The following is a 13,404-nucleotide window of genomic DNA, read 5'->3' as shown; positions in this document are numbered from 1 at the left end:
AAGCGTTTAATTTGAACAAAGACATGGGAATCTAACGATTAATATCAACGTTAGTCGTTGGTTAATATCAGATTAGCATCATGACTTTTTTTTCTAATTACATTGTTACTGAGTAATTGAGTTTTACTTTTATTAATAAGTGAGTTTGGCAATCAGTTTGTGATGCTACAAACGTTGTATGAATTGTTCTCCAATATTGTATACTTTGTTTCTTACGAAATCAAACACTTTTCTTTTGATAAACTACCATAGCACGAGGTGTAGTGTTCCCAAAATCGCTTTATGCTCCTTAAGGATGAACTATTATAGCCCGTTGTAATCAACTTCCTAAACAAATCTATCAATGAATCTAAAAGAAGAAAAACAATATTATAGTGGATGACGGGGATGAAGGTGCATGTGAATGGAGGTTACGAGATCATGCATGAGAGATATGACGAAGGTTGAGGTTGCGATGGAGGTGAGAGAAAATGAGACCATGAGGGAGATGAGGGAGGAAAAGAGATGAGGAGGGCTATTTGGGTATTGTTGAGAATGAATTTCACATTGATGGGAGAATGAAGTTTGCATGAGCTTATAAGTAAGTTGGGCTATCCTCCTAATGCTAATGGTTTTGTAGTGGAACCTTAACTTCTGTCAAGTATTAGGTGTATATAAAAAATCATGTGACAAATCCGAAAACTGAATCTGTTCAAATCAGAATGAACAATCCCATTCGGTTCAGGCCAACACTGAGTTTTTTTGTTTTTCTTAGTTTGTTCTGGTTCGGTAAATGCCCACTCCTATCCACCAAACAAGGTGGAGTTTATAGTGGGATAAACCTTCCATAACAACTAAGGTGTGCCTGCTATTACAACAACCAATACAATTATAAGCAACAAGAATGTGAGAATAGGAATGTAAATATTGTAATTGTTTGTATTGAGATTTTTTTTCCTAGTTAGTATCTTAGGGTTGTACAGCTATATATATTTTCTCTGAGTGATCTAAAAAATAATATTGAATTATTCATGAATTCTATGTTGGCATCTGGAGCTTAGGTTTGAAATCGAAATTAAAAACAGAAGAACAACTGTTGTTATCGCTCACAACACCTAACAAAGAAGTCGTTACTCAGCCGGCTTCTACCAACAAATCTTGCTGAATAGAACGTCTCCTACTGAACTAAAACCCTAGAACCATATTATAGGTACTGAACCTGTTGAGCGACTGTTGCTCAAGGCTGAACGCCGAATGAATTCCTTTTCCTCCTTTCGCACTGTCACTGCTACCAAAGTCCACAAATCTTAATCGAACTCCTCAAGAAGTTTGTCACCATGGCTAACAAGAAGAAATCCACTGAAGAAAAACCGATCAGGAACTCTTGTTGCTCGCTCAACTAATTGCTCCAGCCGTCCCCCTTATGACCGAACATATGATCACTGTGGTCAACCTGATCACCCTAAGTCTCATTGCTATGAGATTATGGGTTATTAGGATTGGTGGAATCATAGTAGAGATCCTAGGAAACGAAATTTAGGTTGACAACCAACTACAGTACAGATGCTGGTGCTGCTAAGGATCCTCCAAAGAATGTTGATCAAACCTTTATTTTGGCATAGAACAAGTAATATTGCTGACACATCTCTGAATTCAACACTTACTTTGAATCATGCATGATTAAATGATTCTGGTGCTAGAGATCATATAGCTTTTGATTCTATACAGGTCCATAAATTAGAACACGGCCTCCACCAAATCTAATGTATACGTCGTTGTGAAGTCTAGATTTAAGTATTCACCAAAAAAAAAGAAAAAAAATCTAGATTTAAGTGTTTGGCTTTCCTTGTCAAAAGTTGTAAATGATACCACACATGCTTCTAGATAGCTTTTGATTGTACAACTCTGATTTGGGTTTATTTTGCTAGATCATGCATTCATGGGCATTGACTGAAAAACAATCATCAGCACAAAAGGTTTCTTCATTCATGTGCACTTCATGCATTAACCTGAGTTCATTTTATTTTGCTATGTGGTCTGGTAAGAAATTCTCATTGTTGTCTAGCTATCTCAGGTTGAAATCTCAACCTTAGATTTACTCGGATCATACTCTGCATTGACAAGTGTCTTTTGGCCTTGTGTGGATAGAAATCTTGCAGCTCATATGTTAAAAACCCTAGTTGCCTTCCTGTTATTTCAGCTAGAATATCTTGCATTTTTCAAAAAAGTGTGTTTAAGCTTAGCGCTTCCTCTTTTGTTCTTGTTAGCTACCCTAGCCACAAAACTTTTTTCATGCATTAATACCTGAATCTTTACAATCCAGAGATGCATTGGTTTTCATAGATTTGTATTTTCATCTTGATCTAATCTTAAGCTTTAAACCTTATCTTAGATCAAGTTTTGGATTCTCGTAGGTTTCTTCCTTCAATTATTTGACTAGAGAAACTAGCTAGCTGTTTGAATTCAGATTTTATATCAACATTCTCATCATATCATGGATCGTGTTGGTTCTTGGGGTTACAAAGTGATGAGCTCAGGAGGGGTTGCCACTTCGTGAAGACCAAAGGAGTCCATCTCGTGTAAAGCAAGGTTGCACGGAGGTATAAGCTACTATGTAGATTAGGATCTAGGAATTGAGCTTGTGTGGATACTTTGTATAAATCTTGATTACACTAGTGGATTGGACTCAGTGGAGAGCCCATAGTTTTTTAACCCAGAGGTGGATTTTTCCAGCCAAAAACATCCTTGTGTTTACTTTATAAAGTTATCTTCTTGACTCAATCACCATTGTTGAAGCTACTTTGTAGGACTTTCTAGTATTGAATCTTTGCTAACCAAGAAACTCTGTCACAACAATCAAGACTAAAACATAACTGTAGATCACATAGTTAAGGACTTTTTATCTGTGACTTCTTGGTGTGTGTGTGTGTGTGTTAGTGTTTATCTAACATCCTGTACTTAGTTGACTAGTTCTTGTGTCTACAAAGTACAACAGTATCTATTTTTTAATTGTAGGGTTTTCCACTTGGTACCAATTTCAACCGTTGATGGAACCCCTGCCTCGATTGTTGACGAGGGTTCAATTGCACTCATTGAACCTTAATTTGGTTCTATTATAGTTGTCTCATCTCTAAATTATAATTTCTTATTTTTTGCTTGTAAAACCCTTGCCCTACATTGTAATGTGATTTTTTTGGCCTTATTCTTGTGTGCTTAAGGATATTTAGACGAAAGACGATTGGTTACAGGGTTAGATGAGGGAAACTTTACTACCTGGATTTGGTAGCACAAGACAGTTAACTGAGGACCTATCCATAGTTTCATCTGAGGGGGAGAAGAAAAAATATGAAAGTTAGCTATAGCATCGTCGTTTGGGGTAAGCTTCCTTTGGTTATTTGAAGAAGTTACTTCCGTATTTGTTTTTGAAGCTTGATGCTTCCAGTTTTCAGTGTGGAACTTGTGAATAGGCTAAAAGCCACCGTATTTCGTATTCTTCGGATTTGAATTAAAGTTTTCCTCTTATGATCCTTAATTCTAATGTATAATGTCCTTCCAAGCACACCACTTTGGCAGGTGCTCGTTAGTTTGTTACACTTATTCGATGATTGTATCCGAATAACGTGGATATGTCTTATAAAGTGAATGAATTGTTCAAGCAGTTCCATAAGTTGATTCAGTGTCAGTACAAGGCTCAAATACAGGTACTTCGCATGATAATGGAGGTGAGTGTTTGAGTGCAGATTGTGGTATTGTTATCTAGACTACATATCCCTACACACCCAAGCAGAATGGGGTAGCCAAACGGAAGAACCGGCATCTCCTTGAGGTTGTCCGAGCTTCCTCATAGAGAGTCATGTAGCGTGGAAGTATTGTGAAGGGGAAGCCCCTGCTCCGCTGCCTACCTGATCAACCGGGTTCCTTCGTGTACATTGGATTTTCGCAAATATAATGCAGTCTTGATCGATCTTGTTCAAGCGTCAGCCTCAACTCACCTTCCTCCACATGTGTTTGGTTGTACTATGTTTGTTCATCATTATCCGCATCAAAGAAACAACTTGAATTTCGAGCTATTCGATATGTAATCCCGGGATATGCCATTAATTAGAAAGGTTATCGGTGTTATCATCCCCTATCCAGAGGATGTATGTTACCATGGATTTTGTCTTTCATGAATCCACCACGTCCTTTGAGGATGAGGCTAAACTTCGGGTGGAGAAGCAGTCACACTCCAATCCCAAGATACATCCGCAATCGACACATGATTGTAGGACAGTGGCAGTACAACATAGAATACATAGAGTCACCGAGACTCATACTTACAATATACATCAAAGGTTAAGCGGAAACAAATATACAATAAGGGGTAACAATCCCTACTTTCATGTGCACTATTCACATCAGCTACATCACTTGAAGCCCTCTTTTCTAACTGCTACTTATTACCTTACAAAACAACCATGCGTCGTGCGAATGTTGAACTAGGCAAAGCAAAACTCGGATATACTGCGAAACTCATATGAGTGACAATAATACGACATATGTGATAGAGAGTAATGATAGGTTTTTTACCACACGCGCAAAAGGGTTAAAAATACCTATAATACTTGCAAAAATGACAAGGATATTGTAGTATAAATGGTTCTAGCAAGGTTGTTCTCCACAAGGATTATTAAATAATTTGTATCAAACCAAATTTTAGTTAATTATTGTAAGGCAAAGATTTGGGAAGACTGATTTTATGACCTAATTTAATAAAAACGAAATTAATAAATGTGAATAGAACAATCTGCAATATTAAAGATCAGGAAAAAGAAACAGTTTTTAAAAATCAAATTGAGAAAGCATTAGGGATCCCCCGTTACCTAAACAATCCTATATAGTTCTCCCAATTACGTATAACCTATACATGCATATTTCGAAGGTTGGATTTTCCTAATATATGCCTACTTGGACCCCCAATATAAAGCATATATCAAACATGCAATCCTTTTGTGGTATTCAGATCTAATCTAAACATGCATGACTCATTAAGTTTTGTGAAACCTTTTGAAAAACCGTACAACCTTTAAGACGTGATATTCATCCTAAGTGAACTTGCACATATTAATCACAAGAAGCCTTTGTCAATTTCAAGGACCGACCTCTGATCAAAATTGCATCATGTTACTTTTCTAAATATCATAATGGTCGCAAATCACTAAGACAAATAGATAGTTGAAACCAGTGATAAACAATTCAAAACTTGCATGCATATTATCATAAGTAAATTGAAAAGAAACTACATATTCTTGCTAAGGGTCGTGTCCTCACCCTAGCAAAAAGGGAATTAATTACGCATATTCATAACTAATATCAACATAAATTGTATTGAAATAATAAAAGATCGAAAACACCTTGAATGCAAAAGTCTAAAAACCTCTACACTTGGCCAATTTCCTGTCTCAAAATCGCACAGAGAAGAAGAAGTTAAAGTTGGGGCCAGCCAAGCTTTTTTTACCTACTAAATTAAATCATCCTAGGCTCCTAGTAAAAGGCCTTCCAATCGAACTAGGAACCAAATAAATAAAATAAAATAGGAAACATAACCCTAAATTAAATAGCAAAATTCGCCTAAAATCTGCATAGCCACGTTTTGGACCCATATCTACTCCAAAACCAGCCCAAAATAGCTAGATTTAAAGTTTACAATATTCTGAACACTTCTCCAGAAGGCTATGAACCCATCAAAGGTCATCTTGGGCTCCAAAAATCGCAATTAAACCCAGAAACGTCACTTTCCAACACTACGCATTGCTTCTTTATTCCATCTTCAAAAAATAACCGTTCGATAGAAAAATCCCAAATTTTGTCACGAACATGCCAAGAGATACACAAACGTCCTCCAATTTGAATTACTCCAAATTCGTTTGTTGGTTCATGTTTTGAGACAAAGGAAGGCAAAATGTCCTATATTGAAAATATAAAACAAAATATCAAATTTTGTACCAAAATAATTACTAAAACATACTAAGAATAGGGTAAAATATATAATATGAAATTGACTCATCAAGTAAAATCATAGTTTGAAAGACATTCACAATTTTTTCCAAAACCTCTTCAAAATTATATACTATAATATAAAAGTACTGGTTGCGCTCATATATGACTTTCCTCTAAATACTTGCTCAGTTTATCGACCTAATCATTATTATTCCATTGCACTTTTAAATTGTGATCCACCACTCACCTTTTATTGTTTTCTTGAATTTTCATGAGGGTCCAATTGCCACTTATTTTGTATTACCTAACCACCATACACCACAGTAAATGTGTATCTCTCCAATGATTCTCACCGCACGTCTTTCAACATAATAATCAGTCATCTCGCAATCCGAAGTTGTGTATAAATGACACCATCAATGATGCATCGACGTGTAGGAATAAGATCAGCATCTTCGTTATTGCATTTTTTTGTATTAAGTAGGAATGTGTCACATCCGAATTTGTTCTCTTCTTAATAACACTATCAAGTAAATCGCTTTATCTAATTTCATCGTCTCTTTCTAAATTGAGCCACAAATGCCTTCAATCTCTTCTTTTGAAATATATGATAAAATATGAGGACTATAAATAGACACAATTCGGCTGTAGCCTACAATAGGTAACCAAATAGGATGTAACCCCCAATGCACATTAACTAAGCAAAACCATTCTTAAGAACACTGGTAGGCAGTGATCACCCATCATGGATTAACCGAGTATGATCAGCCCTCAAGTACATATAGCCATACCTAACTTCTGTAGAGAATGATGGTTACCCTTCATGGATTAACCAAGCATAACCAACAAAATCAATGGTCTCTGGTACGTAAGGAAACTTGTGACCGGTACACGCATCACCACGCATGGTGGCAACCGTGGTGGAGGGTTTAAGAAACCCAAATTTCCAACTTTAACAATAATGGCTCAAATTCACTAGGTAGCTAGACCTCAATTAGTGGTACAACTTTCATAACTAGCCCGACGACCAATTCTTGCCGGAAGCCAACCAAAATAACCGACAAAAATTGGATATCTAGGTTTCTAAACACCCGACTTGAAAACCACTACTAATGTAGGAAGAAACCATACCAACTTAAAGATCCTGAAGAGTAGATGAAGACTCATATCTCATTTGACATAAATGGTTGCTAGAATTAACGAAAAAGGAGAAAATTGCTAGAAAATACTTGGGGCTTTGCAGCTTCAATTTGGAAATATGGTTGGGAAATATAGAAATCTAACACCACTAGGAAGTTGGTCTCGTCGACAACTTTTTATAGACACCAATATCACCCCAAACAGACGTTAGGTGGAGGAGAAACAACCAAGACTAGGTCATTTACGGTGGGTTGCAGGTCGAAAATACACCAAAAAGGGGTTTGAGCAGAAGCTTTCCCATTTTGAGAACCTTATTGAATTGAAACTTTTTATGTTGAACATGATCAGAAGCGCTTTTAGTAATCTAAATGTGCTTTTACTTATTTAGAAAGCGCTCCCAAATAGGGTCAGATACTCACCCAGTATTTTGTGATCTTTTTATCTTGTGGAGGTTTTTAAGTATCCAAAAGAAGCCCACAATGTGAATGGCATTGAGTTTTAACAATGTGTAACTCCAATAGACAGTGTGGCATTAACTAGTGGAAATGACGTGGTTACCCTTTGAACCACAGGGAGAAAATGGTACAATTGTGGTGTTGATCAGCATTGTGAATCAAGGAACCAGGAGCTTCTAATAACTGTTTCCATTGCCATTTCGTCCTAGCCCTACACCCATTGGGGATGGAGCAGCTAGACCTGGTAATTTTTTACATGACTCATTAACACGACACGTAGACGACACGAAAATAACAAATTTCGGTCAACACGATAACTAATCGGATCGTTATTAGGTCACACAATAAGAACTCGTTATTAACCGGTTCTTAATAGATTTACACGAGAATGACTTGCGGGTAATTTGTTTCAACACGATAAGAGAAAGGTTATTTCAATGATTTTAATTTTTTAAACTATAAAAAACTTACTTTAAAATACAATAGATATAGTGGATATGCATATACTGTTTATTATTATTATTGTACTATTATTCTATATAAATTTTAAAAATTTAAGTTTTATTTATTTATTTATTTTTATAGTATACTCTAGGCAAACACATTAAAATAAAATTATCAAGTAAATTAAAAATACCAAACACATTAAAAAAATCATAATAATTAATTTACAAGTGCGAATTTAGTAATTAATTTTTTATATGTTTTGAAGTAATATTTATGTGATAATGTGGTATGTATATACTAATTTAGTATTTTGTTTTACATTTTTTTGGGTCAATTATGTTTTTTATTTTCATTTCATTATTTATTCATTTAAATATATTTTTCTTAACAGATAGCGAATTGAATCATATTACCTGATAATATTAACAGATCGATTTTGCGTCGGGTCATATTACCCGTTTATTTTGACGGATGTTACACGGCATAATCCGTTAAGCTATCGGGTATGACACGAAAACGACACTAACACAAGAAACACGACACGAATGCCATATCTAACAGCAACCAGAAGTTTTAACTTGCAACCGTGGCTGATGACGAATATTGGTGTTTTCGTGGGCACTTCGGATTAGTCTCGTAGTTTTTTTTAATAAAATTGGTTTTGACCAACTGCTTTTTTTTTTCTTTTTTTCTTTTTTTCTCCTGCTACTAGTAAGTGTGAATTTTGCAATCTCATTGTATGAATTTTACTCCACATCATGTATAATTTCCATCTTACGCTATGTTTTGACGAGGAAAATAAACTTAAAATTTGGACAAAAGTCATAATTTATAAACTGACATACGTCAATTCTTTTGTTTGGATTCATAAAACATAGAATTTTAGAATTTTCATGTGGAAAAAAACTTAGAAATTGAGACCTCTGATTCCCAAGTTTATATTTCATATAATTAGATATCATTTCATAATTTCTATGAATCAGAGTTTAAAAATAACAAATTCTGTGTTCAAATTCCATTGTTCTTTTAGGTTAACCAAACAAGAAAATTTACAAATTATAAAAATACAATTCCATCATTTCAATTTCTGTTGTTTTAAAATTCCTTAGTAATTTTAAATTTCCTCGTCCAAACAGAATCAAGGCACTTTTCATTCGAAAATACAATTATAGCCTTAACCCCCAATCCTTTTCCTCAAGGGACTTTTCATTCAAAAATACAATTTCATTCGAAAATACAACTATACCTCAACCCTAAACCCTTTTCATTCAAAACCTTCATCTCTTCACATTTGACACGTAATATTAATCTGACCACCTCTAAATTCGTAAATATTCTAAGCTATCTCCAGTTGTATATCCCCTTGTATCTTTCCTTCATCGTGTCACATTTTGTCATGTTAAAGAGACAAGGGATTATAATCCGTTACAAGACAGATTCTCTTGTGAAAGCTACAACATGCTGATAGAGCAACCAAAAAAAAATTAAAAACTCACTCTTCAACTAAAACAATAAATTGAAAATATCAGCACCAAACAAGTAAGTTTCAACAGCCGGGTCCACCAACACCAAGTGCAATTAGATTGATTGTCTTAATTTCTTACCTCCTTTCATGCTGATAGGTTGCTTGCTTCTCAGAAAATGCCCCGAACATAAACCACATCCTCAGAAGAATGAAGCAACTAGTCCATTTGCAGCGAATGGAAAGTCGCCACTTGGCGGTTATCTACACAAGCGTATCAGGTTTAAGGTGTGGTTGCTATTAGGACAGACAGATGAGACAGCCTAGCAGGACATATCTACTTCCAACATCTCAAGGAGGAAAAATTCTACGGCATATTTTTGAAATCCATGTTTGATCTAGATAGCATTGGAGCTCTGAAATGCTAATTTTGTCATGTCTTCACTACCTCAAAAATTCTACGGTTACATTTTTTACCAAATACGAATGGTTAAAAAGCTCGGAGTATCTGATACTCTGGAGCATCATAGAAAGTCTCGCCCATAGGAATTATTCACTTCTTAGCTAAAACTTGTGGGAGAGTGAAATATTTTTGATGTTCTCATCTGAAGAATGTTCCTGGAATTCCATGAATTCAACTACTTGTTGATTTCAGGAAATCCAATCACTTAACATCTCCCTTAGTTAGAGAAAGATGATCCCAAGTCAAAAGTAAAAAATCCTTCACCTAACTAGCCAAGTCAAACAAGCAAACTTATTCTACACAAGAAACCAATCAGATGTTTTTCTGATCTAATAGTTTTCCAATTCCAATTGGTTCTAATAAGAAATAAATTTTAGAAGAATAAAGATAATAATATCAAACGCCTAAAGGTAGGTTGACGGTGACTCTGATATCGTTAACAAAGCATTATTGTTGCAATAATTTAGCAAAATTAAGTCTTGATTGCACATAATTACTCACATCAGATAAGTTACAATCAGAAGTCAGAACCCTTAGAAAATATAGTTCCAACTAATTAGATGTTGATACGCCACAGTATTTGGAGGGGAGGGGGTGTTTCGAACCCAGGATGCGGTAGTCGCAAGGCCGAGACCTTATAGTTCCACCTAATTATAATCCTCAACAATCAATAGACACGCCCTATTCTTATTTTTTCTAGTCCTACAACACAAGCACTTCATTTTTGTGCAGAATTACTCCACTTCAAACCGTTGCATCAACGAAACACCAAATTCAAAACAAACAAGCTAAGCAATGCGCAAAAAACACACAAACATTCTTGCAAAAGAGAATCAGCTAAAATTTCATATTGATAGAGGGGTTAAATAACCAAGAACGTGTTTTACAAATTGGATTCGGAGGAGAAATTTTCCCTCCATCAAAATACATGCATGGGTTCAATTCAAAAGGCAGCATATCATATACAGTTACACAAAAGGGTCAAGTGAAAGAGAAACACTTACATATTCCTCCCCATCACCAACAATTTAAAGCACAGAAAAGCAGAAAAAAGAGCTCAAACCTTTTCCCCTCCCCCCTCCCCCCACCATCCTATACACTCCAATTCCACTTAACATTTGGTCCAAATCCTCCTCCTTTTTCATTTCACAAATAAAAAACAATAATAAAAACAAAATCAATTAAGTAAGAAAGGAAAAAGATGAAAAAATCGTACCCGAATTTCTGTGGCAGTCAAAATGAATGGTTCTTTTTTGTTTGTGGTTTCGATTCAAATCTTTATTTTCTTTCTCTGTCAATGAGTTGTAACTTTGGACCTTTTCTTGGCCTCGCTGTAAAGCGCCACCCCCATGATAGTCACCGTGAACCCAGTCATTCCCATAGCCGTGACCGGATTCCGGAATATCAACACCGATACAACCGCCGCCGCCGCCGCCTTGGCATTGCCGAGAACCTGTAGTGTGAGCGCGCTGGTGTGCTTGGTCACCAAGAAATTAGTCAAGTTAACCAAATACGCCACCGTGGCATTGCCAACCAACAAAAAAACAATGAAGGGGTCGGTTCTCGCTTTCCCCACCGTCTTGGCCGCCACGTTGCCCTCGATATAGAGAGTGAAGGGAAGGAGAATGCAGGCCGCCATTGGAGCCATGTAGAAAAGCAAGTTCATGGAGTGGAGCTTCTCAGAATCCGAGGTGAGTAAAATCCCCTGCATCACCGATTTTAATGCCCGGCCGGCTGTGGAACCCACGCAGACCAAAAAACCGAACAGATGAAACAGCGGCTCGCTGTTGCTGGCCAACACGATCCCGAAAACGACGGGGAGGAGGGCGCCGTAGACCTCGGCAGACTCCTTTTTACACGTGATGACGAACGCGAAGATGGCTGTGAAAAAGGGGGTGGTGGCGCCGATGGCCTGGTTGAAGGAGACGGGAAGGTAGCGGAGGGAGGTATTCCCGCAGACGACGGAGAAGCAGAAGATGGCGGAGAGTGCGAAGATCTTGAAAAACTGGCGGCGGGAAAGGATGTACTGACGTGGCACGAGCTCGAGGAGGTGGATAGCGACGTAGCTGTAGGTGGCGCAGGAGATCATGTGGAGCATTGTGAGGAAGATCGGGTAGCGGAAGCCGTAGAAGCTGAGGAGGTACTTGTTGAGGAGGAGGACGCCGATGTTCGACAGGTACCAGGATGCAACAATCGCCGCCGTCGATATTGTCGGGGAGAGGAGGGATCCGACGGCGGAGGAGAATCCGTAGCTCGTCCCGTTGCGGACGTCGCCAGGGGGAGTGGCCGGAATGTCGATCACCTGGTCGGGCGACGTCGTGTCCTGCAGCCGTGGGTTGCTCATACGACGCGTCGTCCATGTCTGTGCCTCCACCATCGGGGGCAAAATGGGAATAAAATAATTCAAACACCCCCAACAGCAGGAACACACACTCTCTCTCTCTCTCTCTCTCAGATCTGAACAAGTGAGATGAGACCGAGGACGAGGATTGACGATTGACGACTTACGGGTTTTGGTACTTTGGTCATTGTTATCGACGGTGGAAATTTAGATTTGGGAGGAGGGAGGGCTGGTAGCCGTTGGATTAGGATTAGGGGTATTAAGATTAAGATTCCTTGGAAGCGAAGGGAGTTAACAGTGTCGGTGTTTATCGTTGGTTATACTGTGATTTTCTGGTCGCGGGTGACTCTGCGGCTCTGTCCGCGGCTTTAACATTTTACTTTATCTGTAAAAATTAACACAAGTGCGTGGGAGCAGTCTGCTGCTTGAGAACTCCCCAGCCAATCACAATGAACTTATTGGTTTCGGAATGAATCTTAGGAATTTAATTAGCGGGTTTTAAAATCGTATAAAATAGGTAGATAGTCATAAATATACATACATGTTGTTGGAATCCAAATCACGCATATTTGCAAACGGAGCAAAATTCAATCACAATCTCTTATGAATTTTGGCGAAAGGAGAATGGGGTTTATTGGGGGTGTGATTAAATTCAGATTGGATTGCCTACGTATTTCTAAGGAATGAGAATCAAATCACTGGTATCGTTTTGTTTGGGTCTGAAATACTGGGTTTGGGCCGAGGAGAGATAACTCGGTTTGAAAGATTGTGATTCTTAGCCCAATGGCGATTTCTTAGTCCAGGTGTTTTTGTTCACAAAAATATAATTCGTTCGAGTCCTAATTAGGTAGGACTCTTAAAGGAACAGATCTAGTCCCAACTTGGTCGAGTTTTGATTGAATTAAAATTGTTAAGGATCAGATCAGGTTTTGATAAGATTCGAATTATTCAAAAATCAAAACGTGTGACTGATCATATAAGAAGTGAATCAAATGTATAAGAGGACTAGGTTTAGAGTTCTAGTTCAAGTAAAAAAGGTTGAAGGTTTGATAGAGATTGAGTTTCACCAATGGAGGGTATGATGAGATAATGCCAAGAATATCCAGATGTGTGATGAGGGGTCATAGTCCTATTTGGA

The 13,404-nt window shown here is 37.4% G+C and overlaps 1 protein-coding gene across 1 annotated transcript; it reads right to left on the bottom strand.

Annotated features, from left to right (window-relative positions):
* Positions 1 to 10,742: 10,742 nt before the first annotated feature.
* LOC137723058 (putative sugar phosphate/phosphate translocator At1g12500) lies at positions 10,743 to 12,732 on the bottom strand. The gene has a single exon (XM_068462214.2). The coding sequence runs from the start codon at positions 12,300 to 12,302 to the stop codon at positions 11,220 to 11,222; it is 1,083 nt and encodes a 360-aa protein (XP_068318315.1). The 5' UTR covers positions 12,303 to 12,732; the 3' UTR covers positions 10,743 to 11,219.
* Positions 12,733 to 13,404: the final 672 nt, after the last annotated feature.

The sequence above is a fragment of the Pyrus communis genome, chromosome 4 (assembly GCF_041283825.1).
Source record: "Pyrus communis isolate YQ-2024b chromosome 4, ASM4128382v1, whole genome shotgun sequence".
Lineage (NCBI taxonomy): Eukaryota > Viridiplantae > Streptophyta > Magnoliopsida > Rosales > Rosaceae > Pyrus > Pyrus communis.
Note: the sequence above shows the minus strand (reverse complement) of the source record. Positions and strands in the feature narration are given on the sequence as shown.

What these genes read in the sequence shown, in the direction of transcription:
- LOC137723058 (XM_068462214.2), bottom strand. Translation starts at nt 12,302, where the DNA reads ATGGTGGAGGCACAGACATGGACGACGCGTCGTATGAGCAACCCACGG.